This window comes from Indicator indicator, chromosome 8 (genome assembly GCF_027791375.1).
Source record: "Indicator indicator isolate 239-I01 chromosome 8, UM_Iind_1.1, whole genome shotgun sequence".
NCBI classification, from domain to species: Eukaryota; Metazoa; Chordata; class Aves; order Piciformes; family Indicatoridae; genus Indicator; species Indicator indicator.
The window spans coordinates 2059586-2085558 of NC_072017.1; the positions used below are offsets into that span (position 1 = coordinate 2059586).

At 40.1% G+C, this 25973-nt stretch overlaps 1 protein-coding gene across 1 annotated transcript; it reads left to right on the forward strand.

Moving 5' to 3' along the window:
* Positions 1–310: 310 nt before the first annotated feature.
* CHIC2 (cysteine rich hydrophobic domain 2) lies at positions 311–25565 on the forward strand. Its single transcript, XM_054382850.1, has 6 exons — positions 311–459; positions 6539–6593; positions 6755–6910; positions 20905–20961; positions 21128–21187; positions 25161–25565. The coding sequence occupies exons 1-6, from the start codon at positions 341–343 to the stop codon at positions 25209–25211; spliced, it is 498 nt and encodes a 165-aa protein (XP_054238825.1). The 5' UTR covers positions 311–340; the 3' UTR covers positions 25212–25565.
* The last annotated feature ends 408 nt before the right edge of the window (positions 25566–25973 follow it).

The following is a 25973-nucleotide window of genomic DNA, read 5'->3' on the forward strand; positions in this document are numbered from 1 at the left end:
GCCACTCCCGCCTCCCGCTTCCCGCCCCACGCCTCGCGCGGCGGGTAGGCGTGGCGGGGGCGTGGCGGGCCCCGCGGCCGGATGTTGTTGTTGTTGTTCCTGCCCCGCCCCTCCGCCCTCCCCTCGCGGAGGGTGACGGACGGGCTGTTCCTCACCCGCAGCCGCCGCCTCAGCTGCTGCTGCCGCCGCTGCTTGGCTGCGGCTCCGGTGCCGGCAGCCCCAGCACCGCGGCGTCCCCTCCGCGTCACCTCACCACCCACCCCTATCCCCGTCGTCCTCCGAGGCCGGCCCCGTTGCGTCGCCCCGGCTCCTTTCTCTCAGCGGGCGCCCGGGCCCGGCCATGGCGGACTTTGACGAGATCTACGAGGAAGAAGAAGACGAGGAGCGGGCGCTGGAGGAGCAGCTCCTGAAGTACTCCCCCGACCCGGTGGTGGTTCGCGGCTCCGGCCATGTCACCGTGTAAGGGCCGCGCCGGGGCCTGCGCGGCTGGGGCGGGCGGTGGAGGCCTGGGCGGCGGGACGGGGGCGGCTACGTGCCGGGCCTGGGGGCGGCTGCGGCTGGTGGCGCCAAGTCGGCTTTTACAAGTTGGGGCAAGTCGGGGTGGTGGGCGGAAGGAGCATCGGGCCGGTCTTGCATCCCGTCCTCCTTTCCCCCGACGTCCGTGGGACTGCGAGAGGGCTCTCTCGGCTCCGCCGGGCAGCCGTGTGGTGCCTGGGACTTGAAAGCGGATGCAAACCTCCAACGAGGCGCTGAGGAAAGAGGACTGTCTTGGGCTGTGACTGGATGAAGAATGTCAAGTATTTGTCCAAAGTGATGAGCTGTCAGGAAGTAAAGTGCCTCGTGCTTTTGTTCTTGTGTATAACAGGTATATGCTAGTGCATGACCGGCTGGGCTATTGCTTAGGATTGTTTATGTATCTCTTTCTCACTCCCATTTCACGTGTGGCTGCTAATACAGTTCTGTGGACCTTTAAGAAAGAAAAGTTGTTTGTGAGTCACATAGGTACATGTAAAATCGTGTTGAGGTGTGATTGATATGTTGTGTTTCATTGTGTTTAATATGGGAGTGACTGAGTTTTGTTTTGTGACTGATATCTCTGACAGTCTAGCAGCAAGAGACCGTAAGTTAGTGTAGTACTTCTCAGTAACTTAACAGATGAGGGTGTCTTTCTCTCAGTCAGTTCTGTCAGGCTCACTCTATTGAAGTGTAGTTGTCAGTTTTGATGTACAGTTTCAGAGTTTTGTCTTAACCTGGAGACAAAATGCAGTTGTGCAAATCGGTTTCTAGTATTCATTAGTCCTAGCAGGACTAGGCTTGCAATAGAATAGCAGTTGAAGGTATTGTGGTCTATTGCTCTGAGTCTCATGAACTCTACTCTTTTCAGGTACTGAATTGTCCAGAAACCCAGGGTTAAATTTAGAGTAGCTTTGTGGTACTTTAGTGTGTTACTGCTTTACTGTTTGGTTGACATGAAGTAATACAGTCAAGCAGTGCAGTTTGCTGTCTGGTTAAAAATGGGATGTAAGACATGATAGACTGGCTTGGAAGGATGTGGATGGGCAGGAGGCTGAGGAGGCCCTCTAAGGGAATGGAAGCATGTAACTGGAGTCTTCAGCATATGACTCAGTTTATTGTGAAGGAAAGTTGTTACTATCCAATGGCTTCCCTGAAAATAAGCTGGTAGCCTTAGCCTGTGTCTGGTAAACAGAACAAACCCACAATTAGATAACTTTCATACTAGCCAATACAAAAGTGTAAAGAACTGAAATGGAGACAAACACTGTGGTTTCTTCCCCAGTACTGGAAGGTAGGTTGTGTGAGACGAGAGAGCAAGACCCGTTAGTGGAATCGTGAGGGAGCTTTTGTAGCATACCTATGACTGGTAAGGGTGTTGTGGTTGAAGAAGAATGATTGCTTCATTAATTAATTGTTCACTAATGGTCACTAACTCATTATTACTGTTATGATCTTCCTCAGAATATTTGTTCGTTAGGTTTTAGATGAGCAATGAGCTATGAGCATGTACTTCCAAAGAGAGGCAACTGATGATCATTTGCTTTCTTCATCACACCGGGTATGGAGAATTCACTAAGAAGCATCAGCCACTTTTACCTTTGTACAGTCTCTATCAGTTCTTGTCAATGATCAAGAAGCTTATTATTAAAAGTTAGATCACTGTCAGAACATTCACTTGGAGGCTTTAAGGAATAGGTCAAGTCCTGTGGATAGAATGAATTGCTCTTGCCTGATACAAAAGCAGGGATGGGTTTTGAAGGTCCAACTAAATTTATCAGCAGTTAAGCAAATATTGGATTGATCTGTCTCTGGCTCTGCAGTTTAAAGAGTTGCTGACTGCTCCTGCCATGTGTGTATTTAAACAGAAGCTCTTTTTTCATCCTCTATTGTCATATCCTTTCTGATCTTGCATAGAAGTCAAAATGTTGAGTTTGAAATCCGTCATTTCCATGGCTACAGATTAATGTCAGAAAGCTGTTTGCTATTACTTGATTTCATCCAACAGACAATGGAAGTGTGTGAGAGTCCTTTCAGAGATGAGCAGTTAAAAGCAATCAAAGGAAAGCAGGTAAACACTATCCAAATAAAACATACAAAGGCTTTACCTTTCCAGGCTGTGGGGCTTTTGTTTAGCAAGAAAAATTTTCTTCTTAACTCACTGTTGGGAGCATGCTACACACAACTGTACAACTTTTCTTTTTTTCTTTTTTTTAACGTTGTTTTTTTAACTTTTCAGCTAAACTATTTATGCCAGCAGAGTTTAGATAGCTCTGTAGGAATAATATTTGACCTAGTTTCCTACAACTGGAGGCTCTCTTCTAACATCAAGACACTTGAAAGCTGAGGAAAATAACAGAACTTTACTTACAGCTGAATTGAAAGTCCAAGGTATTTCTTATTCTCAAGCCATATTAGGGTAGAAAGAGAGGTACATGATGAGTTTGAATCCACAGGGAGTATTTGTGATTGGTGGCTGACTTCAGTGATTGTTTACTTGTTCTTTCTGCTTCCTCAACCATTTGAGACATATGCACCTTATACATCTGAGACTGTATTAGCCAGCAATATTGGATTTATTGGCTCTTCTCAGGGCCAGAATGATGGAGAGCTGTTGTGATGTGCTAGTGAATGCCTTTCTGTGCTGTTAGTCATCTTAGTGCATTGTGTGTTGATGCAAGAGAGGAAAAAACCCTCACAAAAATACATCTTCTTTGAAGTAATTTATTTTTCTATTAAACTGAGGTCTGCTTATATATTTTTTGACCTTTACTCTGTATTGAGGACATAAGGAAAAACAGGGCTAGGTGAGAGTTATGGATGGAGGGTGTTAAGATTGGTGGAATATATATTGGTTTTGTAAGGGTTGCGAACATGTGCAACTAAAGAGTATTGTTGAAAGCAATGAAAAAATGGTTTAGTGCCCCCATAAGAGAGGACAAATTGGAAGAGGGTAGTGTATGGCAGTTTTATGTGTTAGGAAGATGTGAACAGCAAGTTGAGGAAAGGTTGCAGGTTGGCCGTGTCCTGTACTGTAAATTTCTGTGCTTTGAGGTTTCTACCTTTCACCGTTTTGTTCTCCACTGTACACGAAGGGAGGAACTCAGCTGAACCTTACAAGCAGAATCATGTTTAAGAAACACTTTTTCAGGTTCCAGAAAGGCTTAGGTTGGAAGGTACCTCAGAGGTCATCTACTCCAACCTCCCTGCTATGGGCAGGGACACCTCTCAACTAGATTTAGCTGCTCAAGGCCTCATCCAACCTGGCCTTCAACACCCCCAGGGAAGAGGCAGCCACAAACTCCTATTCCAGAGTCTCACCACCCTCATACTAAAGAACTTCTTCCTAAGATGCAGTCTAACCCTATTCTCCTTCAGCTTTAAACCGTTCCCCCTTGTCCTGTTGCTACATACCCATACCTCTGCAGCCTTCCTGTAGGATCTCTTCAAGTATTGGAAGGTAGCTCTAAGATCCCCTTGGAGTCTTCTCTTGACCAGGATGAACAACCCCAGCTCCTCAGTCTATCCTCATAGCAGAAGTGTTGCAGTCCTTGGGTAATCTTTGTGGTCCTTCCCTGGGCTTGCTGTGTCCTCCTTATGCTGGGGACACCAGAACTGGATGCAGTATTTGTGGTGGGGTCTCAGCAGAGCAGAGTAAAGAGGCAGAATCCCCTCTTGGAGAAGGTACTCATGCATGAGGTAGATGTGGATCTGTTGAAGACAGGATATAGAACGGGAAAAGCATAGAGCAAGCAGAGATGGAGTATTTTGCAAAAGAAATGTAGTGCTATACTGTGGGAGGAAATGCATCTCCAAAATATTGATTTCCATTGTTTGAGTTGTAAGAAGCTTTTTGCTGTTTTCTTTGTAAGAGCTGTTATATCTTTATAGTAAACATGTAGTACTGTTCTGTGGAGTTTCTAATACTTGGATTTCCAGATTGTGGGTTGCAGTCAAGAGTAATAATACTGAGGTCACACAAATGCTTACCAAAGCTTTTAAAATGCAGGGTGTCATCCTTTTTTTTTTTTTTTTTTTTTTTTTTTACTACCTGTATATGGTGACAAAGCTGTAAAATGAAAAGCTCAGAACAATATTGGGAGCTGGTTGCGTTAGGTTTGATATTTCAGTTCTGCTGCTCCACCATGTATTGGACATTGTCACTTACCTTGCATGTGAATTCTTACTCTCATTTACTTCAAACTTCACCAAATTGTAACTGTATTGGTCAGAAGTTTCTGTATCTCCCTTTACAACTTTTCCAGTAGGGTTGTCTTTGCCTGGCAAGGCCTTTGCAGTCTCCATGAATCTTGGCCTGTTTTTGATGAAACTCTCAACATTTGAATACTTCTGGACTATGCATTCACAAAAATAGCCTTGTTTCTGTTTTCCCAGCCAATCTTCAACATAAGCAAGCCTTTCCCTGTAGTGACATCTTTTTGTCACTTAACTGAAAGCAGGGAGACTTCCTTGTCCCTTTTGACTTACTTGCTCCTGCCTCTGAGTGAAAGGGGCTCCTTGGTGTGCTGGGTAAAGGGACAGCTGAAATCCTGTCTTCTCCCTTGGTTAAGGGAACAGCTTTGTTGGAGCTCTTGCAACAAGGGCTGCTTTGACCTGAATTATCCTTGTAATTGGCCGTTCCCTTGTTGCTCAAATTTATATTTAATCCCATTATTCTTTTCTGGATATTGAGACATCAAGTACATGAAGATTAGTCTTTGAAGAGACATCTCTGTAGGCATCTGTCTGATTTGATGAATTAATTATGTAGTAAAATGATGCTACCTTTTAGTATTGAGACTTCTGATGCAGCTGTGTATCTTGAGCTTGAAGTCCTTCTCCAAGCTTGGTTTTAGTTTCCACTTCAACCCACTGGCAATTTAAAGTAGTTTAACTGATAGGGCAGGACACTTCTTTGTGCCGTTTACGTAACTTCCTCTAGCACTTGGTTTCACTCAGGATTTTGGGGAAAGGGTGGATGGTCCTTCAGTTGTGGAGGAATTAACAGGATCTTCAGTGGCAGGAATGTGTTTGCACTAAGTGTGAGGTTTCTTTGTGTGCTATTTTGAAGTGGTAAACTTGCCATGTGTTTCTCTGCTTAACAGTTTCCATTTGTTACTTTACCACTTCGGAAGGATTTGTGGGAGTTGCAGAGCTACTATTCTAATTACAAATACTCAAATATGCTGACTTATGTTAGCATAAGTTAACTTCTGTGTTATGCTAGGTATAATAAACAATGCCAGGTAGCTTGCCTTAGCCTTGCCATAAATATATTAAGGAAGTTTATAAGAAAGATAGAGAAAGAAATTTGGGATGGATATGAGTAGGACAGTTTTTATGATGGGAGTGGTGAAACACTGGAACAGGTTGTGCAGAGAAGTTGTAGATGCCCCATTATTGGGTGTGTTCAAGGTCCAGTTGGATGGGGCTTTGAGCAACATAATCCAATGACAGAGAGGTTGAGCTAGATGATCTTTGATGGTCCCTTCAAGTCCAAGTCATTCTATGTTTCTATGAATTTATTGCCTGCAAAAACAGGGCTAAGTGAGAATTCCAGATGGAAAGCGTTAAGATTTGTGGATTCTGTGATTTCTTTTTTATATTTAGAACAGTTACTTAGCATGGCCTGAGTGGAGTAGCCCTGGATGGGCTTTCCCTGGACACATTTGTTTTGGTGGAGAAGGGGAGTAATTGAAATTGTGGCCATAATTTCTTCCCTCTCCTTAAGTACTTAATTTAAAAAAATTTTTGGCTCTATTGCTTATGAAGATTTTGCTGAATTTGGGCAAGAGTCAACAGAACTCTTAAGAAGATGGATTTCAAACTGTATGCAGTAGTGAACACTTCTTCTGTTAGGAGAATTTTAAGAATTTTAATAACAAGTGGTTGTTTTTTTTTTTTTTTCCATGGGACTGATGCTGTTGTGATATGAACTATGAGGATATTATGAGATGCTTGTAACTTGTGGCATGCATTTGGATTATTTATAATTCTGCTAAGATCTTCATTTTGGTTTTTGCAGGTTTGGGCTAAGCAACAAATTTGAAGCAGAATTTCCTTCATCTTTAACTGGAAAGGTGAGTATCTGTGCCTAGCAGTTTGGAATTAGAGTTAACATTTTATTACAGAAATGAGTTCTATGTGTAGAGCATTGTAAGAATAGTAAATCTCTGCTGTGGTACTAGATTTTTAAAAAATATTTGTGGGTTTGTTGTTTTTTTTTTTCCTCCCCTTGTAGGTTGCACCTGAAGAATTCAAAGCCAGTATTAGCAGAGTTAACAGCTGTCTTAAGAAGAATCTTCCAGTTAATGTACGATGGCTACTATGTGGATGCCTTTGCTGCTGCTGCACTTTAGGTTGTAGTATGTGGCCAGTTATCTGCCTCAGTAAAAGAGTAAGTTGAGCTATGGATAGAATTTTTGATAGTTAGAATTGTTCTGGGTTGGTTCTCATGCTGTGGTTTGTGTGTGCAAGAACCTACTTAAATCAATTTGGCTTCATACACTCTGGTATCAGCTGTCTGTCGTACTAAACTTTAAAACAGATATCAATCAGAACTTGGAACTTACAACTCAATGAGTGGTGGTATGGCTGAATGTGTCTTTTAGAGCCATGTGCTGTACAGCACTTTAATATTATTGAAGTAAGAAGGCCAGTGGCATCCTGGGATGGATTAGAGGGTGGTGGTTAGTAGGGCGAGAGAGGTTCTCCTTCCCCTCTACTCTGCCCTGAATATTGTGTCCAGTTCTGGGCCCCTCAGTTCAAGATGGAATTCAGGGAAATGCTTACAAGAGTCCAGTGCAGAGCCACAAAGCTGCTGAAGGCAGTGGAACATCTCCCTGTGAGGACAGGCTGCAGGAGCTGGAGCTCTTTGGGTTGGAGCAGAGGAGCCTGAGGGCTGCCCTCATTGCTCATGATAAAGATGAGAGGATGGAGCTCATTGCTCATGATAAAGATTGCTCATTGCTTTATCGTTGCTTATGATAAAGATTGGGAGGATGGAGCCAGGCTCTGCTCAGGGATGTCCAATGACAGGACAAGTCCCTTTGAGAGATTGTTTAAGGCTAGTTTTAGTTATATGAAGAATGAGGCAGAAAAACCTCCTGGTGACATCGGAGTCTGTGAATTAAAAACAAGTGTTGGCATCAGTGTGAATTATACCATGATTGTATGTCCATATTCTGAAAGTCTGCTACAGGAAATTGTAGTTTACTCATTTCTTTAGCAGACAAGCAGACAGAGAGTTGGGACTATTCAGTCTGCAGAAGAGAAACCTCCAAGGAGATCTTATTGTGGCCTTCTAGCCTCTGAAGGGGGCCACAAGAAAGCTGGGGAAGGGACTTTTTTTGGGTGTCAGGGAGTGATAGGACTGGGGGGAATGGAGCACAACTAGAAATAGGTAGATTCAGATTGGATATCAGGAAGAAATTCTTCCCCATGAGGGTGGTGAGACACTGGCACAGGTTGCCCAGGGAGGTGGTGGAAGCCTCATCCCTGGAGGTTTTTAAGGCCAGGCTGAATGTGGCTGTAAGCAACCTGCTGTAGTGTGAGGTGTCCCTGCCCATGGCAGGGGCATTGGAACTAGATGATACTTAAGGTGCCTTCTAACCCTGACAGTTCTATGATTCTATGACTTAACCAGCTTGCAGAGAAGACCACCTTTACCAACCTAGACCTAGCTCTGTTCATTACAAACACCAGGGAAGCTTGCATTGCTGCTGTCCATGTAACTTCTAAAGGAGAAAGCTTGTTCAGCTCCTCAGGTTGACCCATTTTTTTTCTCATATAAACTGCTGTTGTAGCAAGAAATGATAGCAAGGATGTCATGTGGTAGAGGGTGATGTCACAAACCCTCATCTTCTAAACTCGGTTTCTTAATGTATTACCAAAACTCACAAATAATCAACTTTTTCCACATTGTTAAACAAAGCCAGATAAAAAGCAGGAGCTTGTGGTATCTGGGGCCATAAAACAGAGCTTGAGGGGTGAGGAAGGAGGTTCTGTGTGGGAACCTGGTGAAGCAAGAGTTAGAGAAGTGCTTCTGTTTGAAGCTTGTGTGGATAGGAGTTAAGGTAAGCTCCAAAAGGATGAATATGAAAAAGAAAATCCAAACATATATGCTCTGTTCAGAGGAGGATAAAGGTTAGTGATGTAATTGTGCTGTAATATACAAAGTGCCTAAAGACACAAGAGTCTGAGAAAGAGAATGGACAGCAGGAACAAGGACAGAAACCTAAAGTTGACCTTCCAGAAGTCACCCTAGAGATTTGACCCACATTGTCAGCAAGTGTTGCATATCTCCTATTAAAGTTGGTACCAGGAGACATGTAAGGAGCTTCACACCTCTTCTTCCACTTCAAGTAGGGCGACGCTGGCTCAAGTTCTGATTTCCAGTATCGGTGACATTGAGGTTAGGATTCAGTTGCCTAAACACAGTGTCCAGTTGCACTGTGGATGGCACAGTGGTGCAAGGCACTGATGGCACTGAATAATTGTCTAGGCAGTGTGATTATTCCTCCAGAGCATTTCGGTCAGTCTGGAGGCTTCAGATCTTGTGACAGCATCATTTGTCCATGTCAGCAGCAGTAAATGGATGTCTGCTTAGAGCATTCTGTCAGACAGAGAACGCAAAATTCAAACGTCTGGAGGGTATAATGTTGAGAATAATTAACTTGTGTTCTTGAAGACAAACTGAAAGGGATAAAAATGCTTCTCCAAACGACAAGTCTTAATCCTGGGCTTAAGCTGGGAGAGACTTTTTCTGGTAGAGAAGGTAAGGAGGAAAGCTATGAAATGTTTTCAAGGGCATATTTGCAGAGTTCCTTGTGTAGGAATGGGTGGATTCAACTTCCATTTCTTAGTATACCCAGATCAGGAAAGTACAAAGTGATTTAGATCCTTTAAATCCCTCTTACCTGGAATTGAAGGTTTTATGCCCATGAAGGTCTCTCTACTAAACTGCATCTACAAGCCTGTAAGATTTTTCTTTTATGCAGGACTTGGCATCAGTTTATGGCAAAGTGCTATGACAAGTGCAGGAAACTAATGCTGTGTGTTTTCCTCTAAGTGAGGAAAGTGAGCAATCATGATGTAAATGACCCGGAGCTGCTCTGATAGCAGCTGTAAACACAACCTGCTTTATCTGGGTTCCAGTAGAACTGTGAGAAAAAGCAACTTGATACTCTGCTACTGAAAGAAAAGGTAAATCCATAAACTGTTTGTTTCTTGCTAGTGCCACAGTTTTGCTGATACACAGCAGACTGATGTGGGAAGTAATCATGTCTCAATTATTGTACTGCTTGTCTGTGCCTTGGAAGAGGGTTGTGTTGATCAAGTGATCTTCCATTCTTTGACTTCAGATCTCCTTTCACTGGCCAGGCTCCAGCCATAGGTATAGCCTCAACAGGCAGAATTAATTTCTTAAGGAAATGGAGACCCAGGATAATGTGTGCATGTTTCTTCCATTCAGCTTTTAAATACAATGGATTTGTTCCCACTGATGCCTGCACCCTCAGCAGATTTGCAGATGACACCAAGCTGTGTAGTGTGGTGGACTCACCTGAGGGCAGGGATGGCATCCAGAAAGTTCTTGACAGGCCTGAGGTTCAACAAGTCACAGTGCAAGGTCCTGCATCTGATTTGGGCCAATCCCAGGCACGAATCCAGGCTGGGTACAGAGCAGTATGAGAGCAGCTCTAAAGAAAGAGACTTGGGGGTGTTGATTGCTGAGAAGCTCCCCATGAGCCGTCAGTGCCCTCATGCAGCCCAGGAGGCAAATCGTGTCCTGGGCAGCATCAAGAAGAGTGTGGGCAGCAGGGCAAGAGAGGAGATTCTGCCCCTTTGCTCTGCTCTTGTGAGAACCACAAGTTGAGTACTGAATCCAGTTCTGGTGTCCCCAGCAGGAGAAGGACACAGAGCTGCTGGAGTGAGTCCACAGGAGGCCACAAAGATGATCCAGCTCTGCTGTGAGGACAGGCTGAGGGAGGCTGGGGGTGTTCAGCCTGGAGAAGAGAAGACTCTGGGGGGACCTTAGAGCTGCCTGCCAGGACCTGAAGGGACCCTACAGGAAGGCTTCAGAGGGACTTTTCCTAAGAGTGTCTAGAGACAGGACAAGGGGGAAAGGTTTGAAGCTGAGGGAGAGCAGGGTTAGATAGACTGGATTTTAGGAAGAACTTTTCAGCATGAGGGTGGTGAGACTCTGGAATAGGCTGCCCAGGGAGGCTGTGGCTGCCTCCTCCCTGGGGAGGGATGTTCAGGGCCAGGTTGGATGAAGCCTTGAGCAGCTGAGTCTAGTTGAGAGGTGTCCCCGCCCATGGTGGGGACGTTGGAGGAGATGATCTCTGAGGTCCCTTCCAGCCTGAGCCATTCTTCAATTCCATGAAATACAAGACTGACAAATTAGTTTTGTTGCATATGCAGTGAGCCAATAAAGTGGGAGTGTTTCTCAAGGACACAATTGCTTGCTTCTGATACAAAAAAGTAACTTTTCTCAGAAGGACCGATTAAAAGCTGCCTGTTTTAATGAGGCTGAATCAATCTACTACTTTTAAAAACTGCTGGTCTGCTTTACAGCTGTTTTTTCAGAGGAACCTTTCTTTAAGGTTCACATAGACAAAATGAAAGCTGAAGCTTCAGAGTTTGAAATTCCAATCATTCTCTTAATCTTTCTCTCTATTCTGTGTTTTTCACCACCTTTCCTTGACTTCTTGCTATCACAGATGTAAATATGAGCTTTGAAATTACCCTTCTTGAAAGTTTTTCTGTAGTGGGAACATTTGCTTATTTTTTTGTGCAATGAAAAATAAGTTCTGGGGTTTGTCTCTAAGTCAGTAGGTGCTTCAAACTAGGAGTGTATTAAATCACAGACACTTGAAGCTTAATTGTTAATTATATCAGTTTAATGCATTTCCATGCAATGAAAGCTTTCCCTTTGCTGTATTTTTCTTTTCAGTGGCTTGTTCAGTGCTACTTTTGGAAGTCTTTGTATTGCTTCCTTTCTTCTTTTGCATTGAGGCATTTGAGAAAAAGCCTGCTACTCTTCACCAGCAGAATAAATGTTCCATTTGATTCAGTATCTTATTGCCTCTCCTTTTTTATGAGGCTTTGATTTGATTTTAGTGAATAAAAGCTGCAAGAAAGTTAGAGGAAATAGACTACCTTGTTTGCAAAGATCATCAATGATCTTCCACAGTTTTTGTTGCAGATTTTTGCCATCCTTTCTGGGGCAAGCTCCAGAGTGTACAAATGAACATTAAGCCTTTAAGTTACTGATCTTTAAATAAAAAAAAAAAGAATGGCATAATGAATTATAATTCAAAAAGCACTACAGGCCAAGGTGTCCATTTGAAGCCACTTTTTCAAAAGGAATTGACACTCATTTTCTGTCTCAACTGAATGCTGTGGTTCCCAATGTGCAAATAGGATAAATAATTTCAAGAGGAGCAGTAACAATGAAAGCTGTGCTAGAATGGCAGTACTGCTAGATTTTTTTTTTCTGAGCTGGTATTGTACATGGCAATTGCCTGGTTCAGCAGGTTCATGGCCAATCTCTTTAAAATGAATAGAGTGAGATATTTAATAGTGAGCTCTACCAATACATTCAAGAGCTACTTGTTTGTTGGTGAATTCCCACAAAGCTGGAGAATGCTGCTTAAGCCTCGTCATTAGTTGTCACTTATGTAGCAGTTTCCATCTTCTGAGTGCTGTATAAACATTACAGCTAATTATAACTTCCAAAGTATTGATTAAATTAAATATGTGGTGGTGGAAGAGCTGGAATGAATGCTCGTAAATACAGTAGTGGATGATGCTGATCATACAGTGCACTGGCTCAGTTCATTTGAAGTTAGGAATATATTACACTTCTCTTTAAGACTGAAGGAAATATTTTTCTCCTCTGCCTGTCTGCCAGGGACTTGGCATTGGAAATGCTCTAATATCATAATGCTTTTTCAAGCAGTTCCTCAAGGCAACTATGTAAGAAGGAAGGTACCTTGGTTTTGAAGTCTGTTGTGACAATTGACATTGTACTTATGTATTTATTATGTTAATACTAAGACACCTGACCTCTGTATTGACCCCTTTCAGCTTACTAAAGCTTTTAATGTAGAGCATTCTTGATCATTGTCTTCAAGTTTGTTCAGAGGTCTTTGAAGTCATACTTCAAAAATATTATTTTTATTATTTTAAAATTTTGTTATTTTATTATTTTAATTCTTTCATTATTTTTATTATTTTATTATCTTACTATTTTATTTAAAATATTTATTTTTAAATTATTATTTATTGTTTTAATATTAGCTATGAAATGAAAGCTTTAAAAGAATTGGAAGATTGAGATCTAATGTATTATTTCTTTTGAAATTGTTCACTTGTCATTTTGGTCAGACGAGTCAAGTCTTCCACATACTGAACTTAAAAGTGGCAAAGCTTGTAATACCCTGTAAATGTGAACTCATCATGTGCATAGCTCTAATTATTATATTACTACTTTATCTAAAATCAGGTTTTATTTCCTTCAGGGCATCCTCTAAAGGTTTATCATTTTTTCACATGCTTTCCTGAAGGGCAGAGTAGTGAGTTGATAGATAACAAGGTGTAGGAGCTGATAGTTCTGTCATGTCTTTTAATCTGCAAACCTGCTGGGGGTGGTCAGAGCAATAAGATTAATGTGAAAGATACCTAAAAGTGCCAGTAAATCACAAAATATTACTTTATTCTGTATAGGTCAAATGCGGATCCTTTAGTATTACAAAAATTCTTAGTCTGAAGTTAATTTTTCAGTTTCCTGGCTTCTTAATAATAGGGCTTGTATTAATCTTAAATGCAGCATATATCTTTGGTTTCTATAGTAGATGTTCTAAATGCTATTTAAAATTTAATTGCATTTGTAATTAAGAGTGATAGCTTGGAACATTCTAATATTAATCAAAATAATGCATGTGGGATGAACATTTTCATGTTGCAGCACTGTCTACATTGTTATGGCTGAGGTACATAGAGGGGGCCATAGATCATAAAGTGATTTTGTTTTAATATTGCTTTTTGTGTTGTTTGACACTTCAGAAAAAAATCCAGCTGTGAGCTAGTTAAGATTTGCATTGGGCTGTTTTGAAGAGCATGCTAAAAGATTTCTAGCTAGCTGTCAGATCATACAATCCTAGAATGGCTCAGGTTGGAGGGGACCTCAGAGCTCATCTCCAACCTCCCCACCATGGGCAAGGACATCTCTCAACTAGACTCAGCTGCTCAAGGCCTTATCTAGCCTGGCCTTCAACACCTCCAGGGGGGAGGCATCTACAACCTTTCTGGGCACCTATTTACCCAACCCAGATGCAGGACCTGTCACTGTGACTTGTTGAACCTCATGCAGTTGACACTGGCCCACTTCTCAAGTCTGTCAAGGTCCTTGTGGATGCCAGCCCTGCCCTCAAGCGAGATTTGGAAATCAGGTTGGGAAGGATCATTTTACAAAATTCTGTCTTTAGCAATTTGTTGATGATGCCAAGTGGGTGAGAAATGCAAACACTGATAAAAGAATCTGAATGCAAAATTATCTGAAATTCATGTGGCAAAATAAAGTAGGAAGCACCTGACTGAACACTGACTTGTTAAGACTGTGGTACTGTAAAATACAAACTACAAAAGTAGAATAGGCTGCTGGCAAGGTGAAGTAGTGACGCTTTGTGCTTCATGCATTTTCTCAGAGTAGTCTTGCTCTGGCATGTGTTTACTTTTTCTACTTTATTAAACAAGGGTAAAATATTCTGTTTAAGTGGAGCACTCTCAGTAACTCAAGCACTATGTATAAAGAAAATAACTTGTTATTTAACAATGACAAACCCCAAGTAGTTCAGGAAGTGTGGCTGCTGACAAAACAATTGGGAGGATGGGGGAGGCAGCTCTTCTCCAAAAGAGGAGACTGAAGGAGTTGATAGGTCTGCTGCCATATCAAATAGACATGGAAAGTGGCAAGTGGCTTGGTGTATGTACCTCATAAAAATTGCTTTTGCTGAATTTTGGAATAAATGACAGAATTTGGAACAATGATGATGATGTTTGTGTGGGGTTTAAGTAACCAGATTTAATTTTTCTAAATTGATTAACTAGCTGCAGTATCAACCTGCTTGTGGTTGAGTCATTTTCTGGTTCAATCCTACACAGGCAGAGCACTGTAGAATTCATCCCGTTCAGAGGGATCGTTCCCTTCAGCATGCACACTAGTCAAGTGTTGGATTTTAAAGGGTCTTCTAGAATTATTTTGTTAAACTGTGCTGCCTTTCAGTCTCTCTGGCCAGGTAGCTTCTCTTCCATTCTTTGCCCCTGCCCTTAGACACTCTTAGCAGCGGGAGTCAAAGGCTTGCTACATACTAATAAATTAAACCTGGGAGTGTTCCTAGGAATTGATGCTTTATAATTTGTACTCTTAGAGAGGTCCTTGGCAGACTCTGAGTCTGCATTGTGTAACAGTTCCTAGGCATTATCAGAATGCTGCAGGCACTGTGAGTGGTTGGGAGGTTATGAAAACTTACTGATACAGATGTAAGCTGCTCCCTGCCAGCTGGCTTCAAGTGAATGGGAATGTTTCTGGGCACACTTTCATTTCCTAATAGAGATGTAACCTGAGATTCTTTAGTTTCGCCACCTGCACTGGCCTTGAACTGTGTTCCATAACATACTGCTGGGTATTTTGGAAATTAGGAGACCCCAAATAACATTTCTGGAATCCTAAAAGAGAAGGTGGAGGTGGAATTTCCATCCATGTTTGGTTTATAATTTCCCACAGTGGATGACACCAGATGAGGTGTTTGGTGGAGACTCAGTTCTGCTTTCATCCCTGATATGGTCAGTTCCATCTTCTATGTTTCTTTTCAGTAGCTCTTTCTGAGATCATGTTCTTCAGCAGGAGGTGGATGCTTTAGATTGTCCGGGCCAGATCTGAGTAATTTTCTTGAAGGAAACCAGGGAAGTGTGTTTTGCCAAGGTCAAGACCATTTCTTCTACAAGTCTACTCCATAGTATGAACTTTCCACTCTAGTCACTGTCACCTCATTACAGAAAGCAGCTAGCTGTGCTTACTTGGTGACTTAGCTCTTGTTGAACAGCTGAAATACCTGGTGGCTAAAATACCAAGTTAGCATCTTGAGTTTTGGATTGTCTGCATTTGAGGGAAAATTTCTCTGAGTCTTTATAATAATCAACTTTCAGGAGCTTTCCTTGGTTGTTTCTTTATGCCTGCTACTGTGGCCAGCAAGAGTAGAGAAGTGATCCTACTCTGCACTGGTAAGGCCACAGCTCAAGTACTGTGTTCAGTTTTGGTCCCCTCATTTTAAGAAGGGCAATAAAGATGGTGAAGGGTCTGCAGAACAAGTCTTATGAGGGGTGGCTAGGGAACTGGAGTTGTTTAGTCTGGAGAGGAGGAGGCTGAGAGGAGACCTTGTTGTTCTCTTCAACTCCCTGAAAGGAGATTGGAGTGAGGTGAGGGTTGTTCTCCCTGGTATCAAGTGATAGAACAAGAGGAAGTGGTCTCAAGTTGCACCAGGGGAGGTATTAGGAGAATTTCATTACAGAAAGAGTGGTCAGGCATTGGAACAGCCTGACAGGGAGTCACCATCCCTGGAAGTGTTTAAAAAAAAAAAAAAAAACAAACAAACTGTAGACATGGCACTTCAGGACATGGTTTGATGGCCATGGTGGTGTTACGTCAGTGGTTGGACTTGCTGATCTTAGAGGTCTTTTCCAACTGAAACAATTCTATGATTCAACAACTTGAGCAACCTGGTCTAGAAGAAAGTGACTCTGCCATGTCAGGGAGGTTAGAACTAGATGGTCTTTAAGCTGCCTTCCAACTCAAATCTTTCTATGATGCTGTGATATAGCTTTAGCGTTTTTGTGGCATCAATATGGGCCTCAAAACTGACTTTGGGGATGTTCTGGCATGTTGAAAGTGAGCTTAGAGTCATGCAACTCAGTTATCATCTGACTGTTTCATTGTTTGTGCTTATAACTAAACTTACTTGGAATAAATTTTGTAGTCAGGTATCTGTTGATGGAGAATTCCTGCTTCCATCATTTCTCTCTTTGAGTGAGCAGAGATGTCCAGACATCTGATAAGATTCTTCATCTTTCTTCCATGAAATACAATGCAAATTCTGGCCATATGAAAATCAACAAAAATCAGCTATAATTGGTCTCTTTGTATTTTGAAATTTGACCATAAAGTGGATTTTTTTTTTTCTGGGCAATAGTCAAAATTATTAGTACTTGTGGTAAAGTTTTATGTGAAGGAGTTTGAAAATTTCTAGTTACTATTTCTTGGACTAGTATTGCCCCAAGGAGTTTGAAAATCTCTAGGTGTTACTTATTGGTCTAGTGTTACCCCAAGGAATTTGGAAATCTCTAGGTAGTGTTTCTTGGACTAGTGTTGCACTAAGGAGTTTGAAAATCTCTAGGTGATATTTCTTGGTCTAGTGTTGCACTATATTTTTCTGTTTTGGAGTTTTCAGATGAGAAGTCAAAGGATCAAATGCATATAGCAGGAGAGTCTTCTGTTGTGCCCAGTCAGCTATGAATAAAGTTGATAGTGAAATGTGATGTTGTTACTGTCCGTGGTGTTTCCTCACTCAAAGGGAGGTACTCAAATGAGCATTGTTTTGGGAGCCATCCTTTTGTTTAATATTGTACCAGTCAGTCACTGATTTGCAGCTGGAGGTGAGGAGGCTTCATGCATTGCAAGAGGGGACCTGTGGCTGCACAGCCTCCCAGTTGTGAGGTCATAACTGCATCTGGAGTTGTAAGCTGACATCACTAGGCACTGCAAAGACATGAGGGTAGTGGAACACTGGAACAGGTTGCCCAGGGAGGTAGTTGAGACCCCATTCTTGGAGATACACAAGGTCAGGCACAACAGGACTCTGGGCAGCCTGATCTAGTGGAGGATGTCCCTGCTGACTGCAGGGTGGGTGGACTATCTTGGAGGTCCCTTCCAACCCAACCCATTCTATGATAGGTCTTGCAGTTGGTGATACAGGTAACACACTATTTGTATTCACTCCTGCCTTGTTTCTGCATAAAAAGTTCATCTTTAATATTCCTCTTATTGTTTTTTCCTCCTTCATGTTTTAGGGCAAGACTTTGTTTAGCTGGGATCGATAAACATTGGTGAAACAGTGTTCTGAATTGGCCTTTTTTTGTAGTCTTGGTTTGTTAGTTTTGGTTTGTTTTTTTTTTTCTTTTTCAAAAGCCCACGTCAAAGATTAGTGTCTTGAAAGAATCAGTTAATTTACAGGAATGTTTCATTAAACATTGCAGCTACATAGTTGATTAAAGAGGTTTATCTCCCCAAATTTTGTGGATGACATGAGACTTCCTTTGTTTATTATTTTACAGACCATGTTTACAAAGCATATTTTACCATTTGCTATGCTAAAAAGTGTACTCAAATGGAAATTTTAGCTTTGCTTAAATATTGAACTGATTTTTTTTTTTTAAGAAGAAAACAAGAAATCAATTAAAAAGCTGGCTAGTATTAAATCTTCCTAATCAGTAAGTCTCTCTTCCACTTAATTTGTGCTTTTGTTGTGGCTAACAAATAATTTGCTGTATGGGTTTTTCTGTACACCCATTGATAGAATATATAAGCTCGTCATCCTAGTGTGCTGAAAATGCTACACTCAAATCAAGTGTTCCTTTCTGGTTTTGTATATCCTCACCTGCTCCTCACTGTAAATCACTGAGATGTCAAGAGCAGTGATTAATTAAGCTGCACGTGCAAGTGCTTTTTTTCACCTGTCAAGCAGGAAGAAAACTTACTATAGTGAATTGTGTGATGCTGGTTAATTCATTGACTTTTTTTTTTCTTTCTTTTTTTTTTTTTTTTAATTCCCAGCTCTGAGGTTTGCAGAAATATTTTTGCAATCTAATTTTAATTACCATCTCTATTTGGAGAATATGGTGTGGTTTGGGAGCTGTGGCTATCCCAAATTGCACTACAGGAAGGATTTGCCTTTAAGGCTCTGGGAAGATAAATACTCGAGGTCTGGAGGCTGCAAGTTTTTATCTGGTGCTAGTCAGATTACTTTAAACTAGGTTCTTATTTAAATAACCCAATTAATAGTACCTAACTACCTATCAATTCCTTATTTATGTGTATGTATTGTAATATAGTTGTAATTTTAATGGAATTTGGAAAGCTTGGATGTTTTTCACACTCTTCGGTGCAAACAATGAAATTAAATTGTATAGTGATCTTAATCTATTATTAAAAGCTCCTGGAAAGGAAGATTACAAGGTAGATTCAGGTTTTGAATCGGTTTTGCCATTGGTTTAGCAGCGGGTGGGCAGGCAGATGCCTGCTCAGAGTAGAACCTATTGCCATTTTTCACCATTGATAGAGTAGCCTTTCAGAGTCAATGAGCTCTGTCAATGTGAGCTTGTCAAGGCTACAACTTCATAGACCTGAGAGGCGGTTTGAGAGGTCAGCCCTTTTCAGGTTTGCTGTGATGCAAATGAACTTTAATGCTTAAACAACTATTGGAATTTTTATGTCTGCTCCTTGTTCTTTTTTCTTCACAAAGTCATTGACGAGACATTCAGTGCTTTTTAAATTGGAAGTTGCATTGTGCTAAAGACCTAGTACAGATTTACGGAGGGCTGAAAGCAGTTAGATCATGTTCTTTTCATGGTGCGATTAGAATCAAATCGATTTCCCTACAGCCTTCAGCATTCAGATGGCAATTTTAACAAAGCTCGGGGGCTAGACAAGGGACAAAACGACTGAACTGAATGTTAATTACACTCTGCAGCCTTATTTTCTTTTGATTTGGAGCTGACTGGCAACTAAATTAACAAAAGTGTGACCATAACTGCTGCCCTATTTTCATTTAAAAGGAGAGCAGACTCTAAAAGGCTATCTTTACAAAGAAACAAGTGAGGTCTACTGATTATTGTTAAAGGGCACTGTCTTAAAAAACATAATAATAACAATAACCCCCCAAAATACTCTGTTCCCAGTTGATGTGATAAATTAATCACTGGCACATCCACCTTCTGATAATGCCTCGACTCGGGCCTTTAAAAAGAAGCGGTGATAAAAATTCAGTGCAGTGATTGCTCAGAGATAGCAATGAGCTAATTTTTAATCATGTGACCACAGTAGATGCTTGGGTGTCTTTCCCCACAACCACTTGGACATTAAACTAGAGAGAAAGTCGTGTTTGAAAATCCAGGTGTTCAGATTGGATGGGAGATTTGTTGTCCTGATGTTTCTTTTACTCAGACGTTGTTGTTTCTCCTGCTAGGGTTTAGCTTGACTTGTTAAGCTTCATTTACAGCGCTTGTACTTTGCAGTAATAGCAGCAAGATGCTTTCTCATCCCTTCCCCTCACCCCTCTCTGCCTTGTAAGGAAGCTGCAGCTGCTTTAAGTTCCTTGTCATTGCTTCGTCCTTTTGCACCTGCAGCTCTGTCGGGCTCATCTTAACACCTGGCACCATGAATTATCCTCTTTTTATTCATAGTCAGGAGCAAATCCCATTTACAGCCTAAGCAGTATATATTCTGGCAGTCAAATGACCATAAATGTCAGAATGTATTTCTCAAATGTAAATATAACTGAATAATTCTCTCCAAAACGCTGTGAAAGTTTGCAGCACAGAGCGTCCTTTAATACCAGCATGCATAATCTTGAAAGCTGTGCAGAACAGCTTTCAGGATTCTCTCCCTGAAGCGTCAAGGATGGACAAGATGAGCAGTAAAACTTTGCTTTAGAATCCTAAATGCTGGGTTTGCTCAGCATACAAATCACAGATTTAGGAACCTTCATTTGTGCAGTTTACTGTAACTTTAGTAACATTCATTTCAGCAGTTCACTGTAACTTTAGTAACGTTTGTTTGTGCACTTCATTGTAACTTCCTCCGTTTGGGTTTTCAGTCTAAAATCTGGATCTAAAAGCAACAAAAATAAGTCTTTTGTTTAAAGCAGGGCATGTTTGTACTTGACCTACAGCACTGCAAAATGATCTCAACATTTGTCAGTTTAGATGCTGACCTTAGGAGAGGTGCATTTAGACCACGGATACTGGGGAAGCAGTGTTGTTGTTTTACTACTTAGCTTGCTTCAAAATTTCTGTGGTTTTGAAGGTGTAACTGCTGTTAAGAATCAGAAATGAAGATATTTTTTTTTTTGTTCAGAAGACAGCTTATTTGGGTGCCGTAAAAAGTTGTTTCTCTTCTAGTTGCCAATTAATACCAGAGAAGTTTTGCCAGTGCTTCAGACCACCCTGTACTCAGTCACTGTCCTGTACCTCTCTCCTTTTCACACAAAAGCAGCTGCAAAACAAAGTTTTTCTAAAGCCAGTCAAGAGTAAAATTCTTTCTCATTTGTCTTCCAGACACGAAGATCGATTGAGAAGTTATTAGAATGGGAAAACAATAGGTTATACCACAAGGTGAGTGCCGCGGGGAGCAGCTTCGTACTGTTGGAGTTTGAATTGCACAGTATGGAAACAGATGCTTTTGTTGAACGAAAAATATGAAAGGTGGACAAATGGCTCAGTCTGGGTGCTGCAATAAAATACAGCTCATTTTTCTTCTTTTGCTTCCCTCCTTGTCTAGCTGTGCTTGCATTGGAGACTAAGCAAAAGGAAATGTGAAACGAATAACATGATGGAATATGTAAGTTAAAGGGCTGTTTTGTGAGTTTCTCTATTAAATGATCATTTATTTTGCTTCTGATCTTATTCTTTTCATGATTATTAATCAGTAAAGGTGTCAGGAGCTTAATCAGCCTGAGTGCAAGGATTTTCTACGGTTCACAGATGCATGGTTTCATGTGCGGGACTGATTTATAAAGTTATGAATGACTTGAAAACAAGGCTTCACTGTGTTCTGAAAAATAATAAATTAATTGCCAAGATAAAATAGCTCCAACATGTGCTGATGGAGTGTGAAATTTTGGATGCTGTATAAAGAATAAGCACAACTTTGGTTACGCAGCAAGTCAGATATGGCTGGTTTATATAATGCTAATCAAGTCAAAAAGTATGGAAGGAGACCTTTCAGCTAAGCTGTTGGAGCTTAAGAAACCTTTAGCCTTTTTAGATTTTAACTGCCCCTTACCTCAACTGTCTTGAAAGTATCTTTATCTCCAATTGCTGCCAGCAAAAGATTTTTCCAGTCAGTTTCTGAAGTTTTAACTTCAGTCTTTGGCTAAACCCATCTTCAAAACACAGAGTGAGAAGTTGCATGCAGTTTAAAATGAAGAATGCCCAGTGTGGGATTTGTTTGTTTAGTTTGCAACCTTCTTGCTCTTTTTATTTCCAGATATCTTGGAGGTGCATAGAATAGGCTGAAATGAAGCTGCTAAAATAGAACTAAACATTAGAATTTTTGATAATTTCTCTTAATGCTCTGGGAAGTAGGCAACAGGAAGAGTTGTTAAAATAAAGATTAGCCTCAGAGAAGTATCTACTGCATTAGTTCCAACTTGTGTGTCATCTTTTACTACATGGCACTTTGTCTGTTCTTTGAAACAACAAAGCTATCATGTATGTAACAATTTCAAACGTGATTAAATAGTTAGAAATTGCATTAAAGGGAACCTCTTTTAGTCTTCCCCTTTTTCTGTTTCTACTGTCTGTTCTTTGAAACAGCAAAAGCTATCAGGCACATAACAATTTCGAAAGTGATTAAATAGTTGGAAGTGATATTAAAGGAATCTCTTTTAGTCCTCCCCTTTTTCTGTTTCTACATTAGATCTTATAAATAGATCTTTAAAATGCTTTTTTTTACAGCTCACTGAATAAGCAGACTTTTCCTAACATTTATCCTACAAAATCATTTGATTTTATATGGATGAAATGCGACTGAGAAATGGAATAAAGAAAATTTCAGCAAGTAGATTTGAGCTTTCCCTAAATGAAGGGAGTTTTATTTCACTGAAAATTCTGCTTTTCCACAGAAAACATTGTTCCATCCAGTGGTTTGCAGATTTAATTGGAGGAAAGAAAAAACCACACCAAACCCATTCAGTGCTAGTTTTATACAGCAACAATGCCCTCACACAGATGAACATTCCTTCTATTATATAAAATTGCACATCAGTTAACCTATTTACATTAAAAATAGATAAGCATGGGCATAGAATTTTATAGAATAAAGATCAAAGATTTTTATTTTCAGGTTGTGAAACGCCTGCTGTATTATCTCTGGATACATTTAATGAGAACATTTTACAAGATCTCTGTACTCTTAATTTTCAGTGAACTCATTTGCTAATCTCTTAAAAACTGCCTTTAATGTTTTGTTCATTATTTAATTTTAAATAATAAATACTTACCCCTTTTTTTCCAAACCAGTTGATTTTAAATTAGACTCTTATACCCCAAACTTGGTGCTTTTCTAACCTGAGTTTCAAAATCCACTCTTTGTAAATGCTAAATTAAATAGGTAAATAAAAGACAAGATAGTCTTAGACTTTTGGCATAAGCACAGTGTGCCAGCTTTACTTCTTGCCTTGCCTTAATATAAAATCATAGAATGGTCTGGGTTGGAAGGGACCTCCAAAGCTCATCCAGTCCAACCCCCTCTGCAGTCAGCATATCCTCCACTAGATTAGGTTGCCCAGAGACCTATCAAGCCTCACCTTTAATATCTCCAGGGATGGGGCCCCAACCACCTTTCTGGGCAACCTGTTCCAGTGTTCCACCACCCTCGTGGTGCAGAACCTGTTCCTAACATCCAATCCAATATCAGAATCCCTGGTACCTCAAGTATACAGTTAGTGACTACTGGCAGTGACTTCGAGCAGCTTGCATCGCTTCTGAAAATTAAGTTACTTCTGAATACCTCTAAAAAGAACCTTAGACACCTGTGTTTGATATTATGTCCAAAAGTGTTTGCCATAGGGATGAAATTGGACATTTGCCACTTCAGTGGTGTTCAGTGTGCTGTCAAAAGTGAAATGCTTAAGTAGCCAAGCAAGGTTTTCCTTTGCAATCAAAATGTTTAACTTCTTAGGAGGACAAGCTCCCCTTACAAGTGAAATCCTTAGTTATACTACCACATGCATTTATGTTTTATAAATACAATTATCCTGCTGTGTTCTGACTGTCTGTCTGAAGAAAGAAGGTGCACAGTGAGCATTCCCTTCAACTTTTTAATTTAAAGCAGGATGAACACTTGGATTGTGTTCTGGAGTGTGCCTTTACCATGTGTAGATGTGAATTAGGACCACAAGAAAAATCATGCAAAGGGATTAGTGAAGTTTCTGGTTAATTGTTGCCACATTTGTTAGCTGTGGGAACTTTGCAAAGGGTGGTAGGAATTTCTGTGAAGGTTTTGAGCTACAAAAATGTAGATTCTCATTTTAAGTGAAAAAATTTAGAAATAAAAGGTGACAGACAACTTGATGCCAGTTTTGAGCTATGAAAATTATTTTGATTCCTTTATTAAGTGAAATCAATTTTGAGATTAGGGGTGACAGACATTTCTATGGAAGTTTTGAAATCTAAAAATGATTTAGATGTTTATTATCACTGAAAATAATTTTGAAATGAAGGGTGATAGACAATTCTGTGCAAGTTTTGAGCTATAAAAATGATTCACATTTTTAGTAAGTGAAAACAGTTTTGAAATAAAGGGTGACAGACATTTCTATACAAGTTTTGAGCTACAAAAATTTAGATTCCCATATTTAATGAAAACAATTTGGAAATTAAGGGTGACAGAAATTTCTGTACAAGTTCTGAGCTATGAAAATAGTTTAGATTCCTATACTAAGTGAAAATAGTTTGGAAATAAATGGTGATAGACATTTCTATGCAAGTTTTGAACTATAGAGATGATTTAGTTTCCTATATTAAGTGAAAGTAATTGTGAAATAAAGAGTGATAGACATTTCTGTGCAAGTTTTGAGCTACAAAAATTTAGATTCTTATTTTAAGTGAAAAACAGTTTGGAGATGGCTATTGACATTTCTGTGCAGGTTTTGAGCTATAAAAATTTAGATTCTTAAGTGAAAATAATAGTGAAATAAAGGGTGACAGACATTTCTGTCCAAGTTTTGAACTACAGAAATTATAGAGATTCTTATTTCAATTGAAAATAGTTTGGAGATAAACAGTGATAGACATTTCTGTGCAAGTGTTGAACTATAAAGATGATTTAGTTTCCTATATTAAGTGAATACAATTTTGAAATTGAGTGATAGACATTTCTGTGCAAGTTTTGAGCTACAAAAAATATTTAGATTCTTATTTTAAGTGAAGGCAATTTTAAAATAAGGGATGGCAAGTCATTTCTGTACACATTGAGGTATGAAAATGATTCAGGTTCCTATATTAAGTGAAAACAAGTTGGAATTTAAGGGTGACAGAAATTTCTGCACAAGTTTTGAGCTATGAAAGTGATTTAGATTCCTATATTAAGTGAAACCAAATTGGAACTAAAGGCAATTGCACGTGGAATTGAAAATTAACCTTGCACACAGCACCTCCTGGTTATTTTTAGTTGTGGTTTTTTTTTTTTTTTTTAAGTGAGTGCATTTGCCTTTAATTTTTTTCAATCTGTTGTGATAGAGAATAGAATTGCTGCTATCATCCATGTAACAGATATCTCTCTTTTCTTTTTTTTTTTCCCTTTTATACAGGTCATCCTTATAGAATTTTTACCAAAGACACCGATTTTTCGACCAGATTAGCATTTGATTTATTTGTAGAGACTTACTTTAAAGTATGTTGTCTTTCCAATGGTGCCTTGCTTGGTGCTCTCCTGGTGGTAACATAAGCATTGGTTCTACAGAATCTTGTGGTGTTTTCATGCTTTTGTTTGTTTGTTTGTTTGTGTGGGGGGTGGTTGTTTGTTTGAATTTGTTGTTTGCCTTTTTTTTTTTTTAAACAAAGAGCATGTTCTAAGTGCATTTGGTCAAACCCTACAAAGTAATTTCACACAGGTGTTAACTTCTACTTAAGTTATTGCTACTTTTACTCCTTCTGTTAATGTATCTTGATTTTTCCCGAGTCTCTTCTGGCGTGTGTGCGGGCATATGTACATATCTCTGACTATAAATACACATCTGAAAATGGTCTACAAGTGAGCAGGTATTTTTTTTACCCCCCCAAATGACGCAACTGATTGACTGTACCTTGTCTTCATCATCCATTTACATGCTGAAATATCTTCTGAGATCTTCCTAAACTTTTTGTCAGGGGCTAGACAGCTGTAAATATTTGTGTTTCTTTGGGATATTGACTACCCTGTACCAACAGAGGAAGGAGATCCACTTCATCTGGAAAATCTGCTTGTTTTGTTTTGTTTTTTTCAACCCAAATGTCATTGCATTAGTAAAAATCTCTGTGCTTTTCGTGAAGATAGCCTGTCAGCTGGTTCTGAAAGTGTTCTAATTTGAAGGTTAAAAAAAACCAAAAACAAACAAACAAACAACAAAACAAAGCACCAAAAT

What these genes read in the sequence shown, in the direction of transcription:
- CHIC2 (XM_054382850.1), top strand. Translation starts at nt 341, where the DNA reads ATGGCGGACTTTGACGAGATCTACGAGGAAGAAGAAGACGAGGAGCGG. An exon ending in CTTCATCTTTAACTGGAAAG is followed by an intron (nt 6,594 to 6,754) that starts GTGAGTATCTGT and finishes CTCCCCTTGTAG; the next exon opens with GTTGCACCTGAAGAATTCAA. An exon ending in CGAATAACATGATGGAATAT is followed by an intron (nt 21,188 to 25,160) that starts GTAAGTTAAAGG and finishes CCTTTTATACAG; the next exon opens with GTCATCCTTATAGAATTTTT.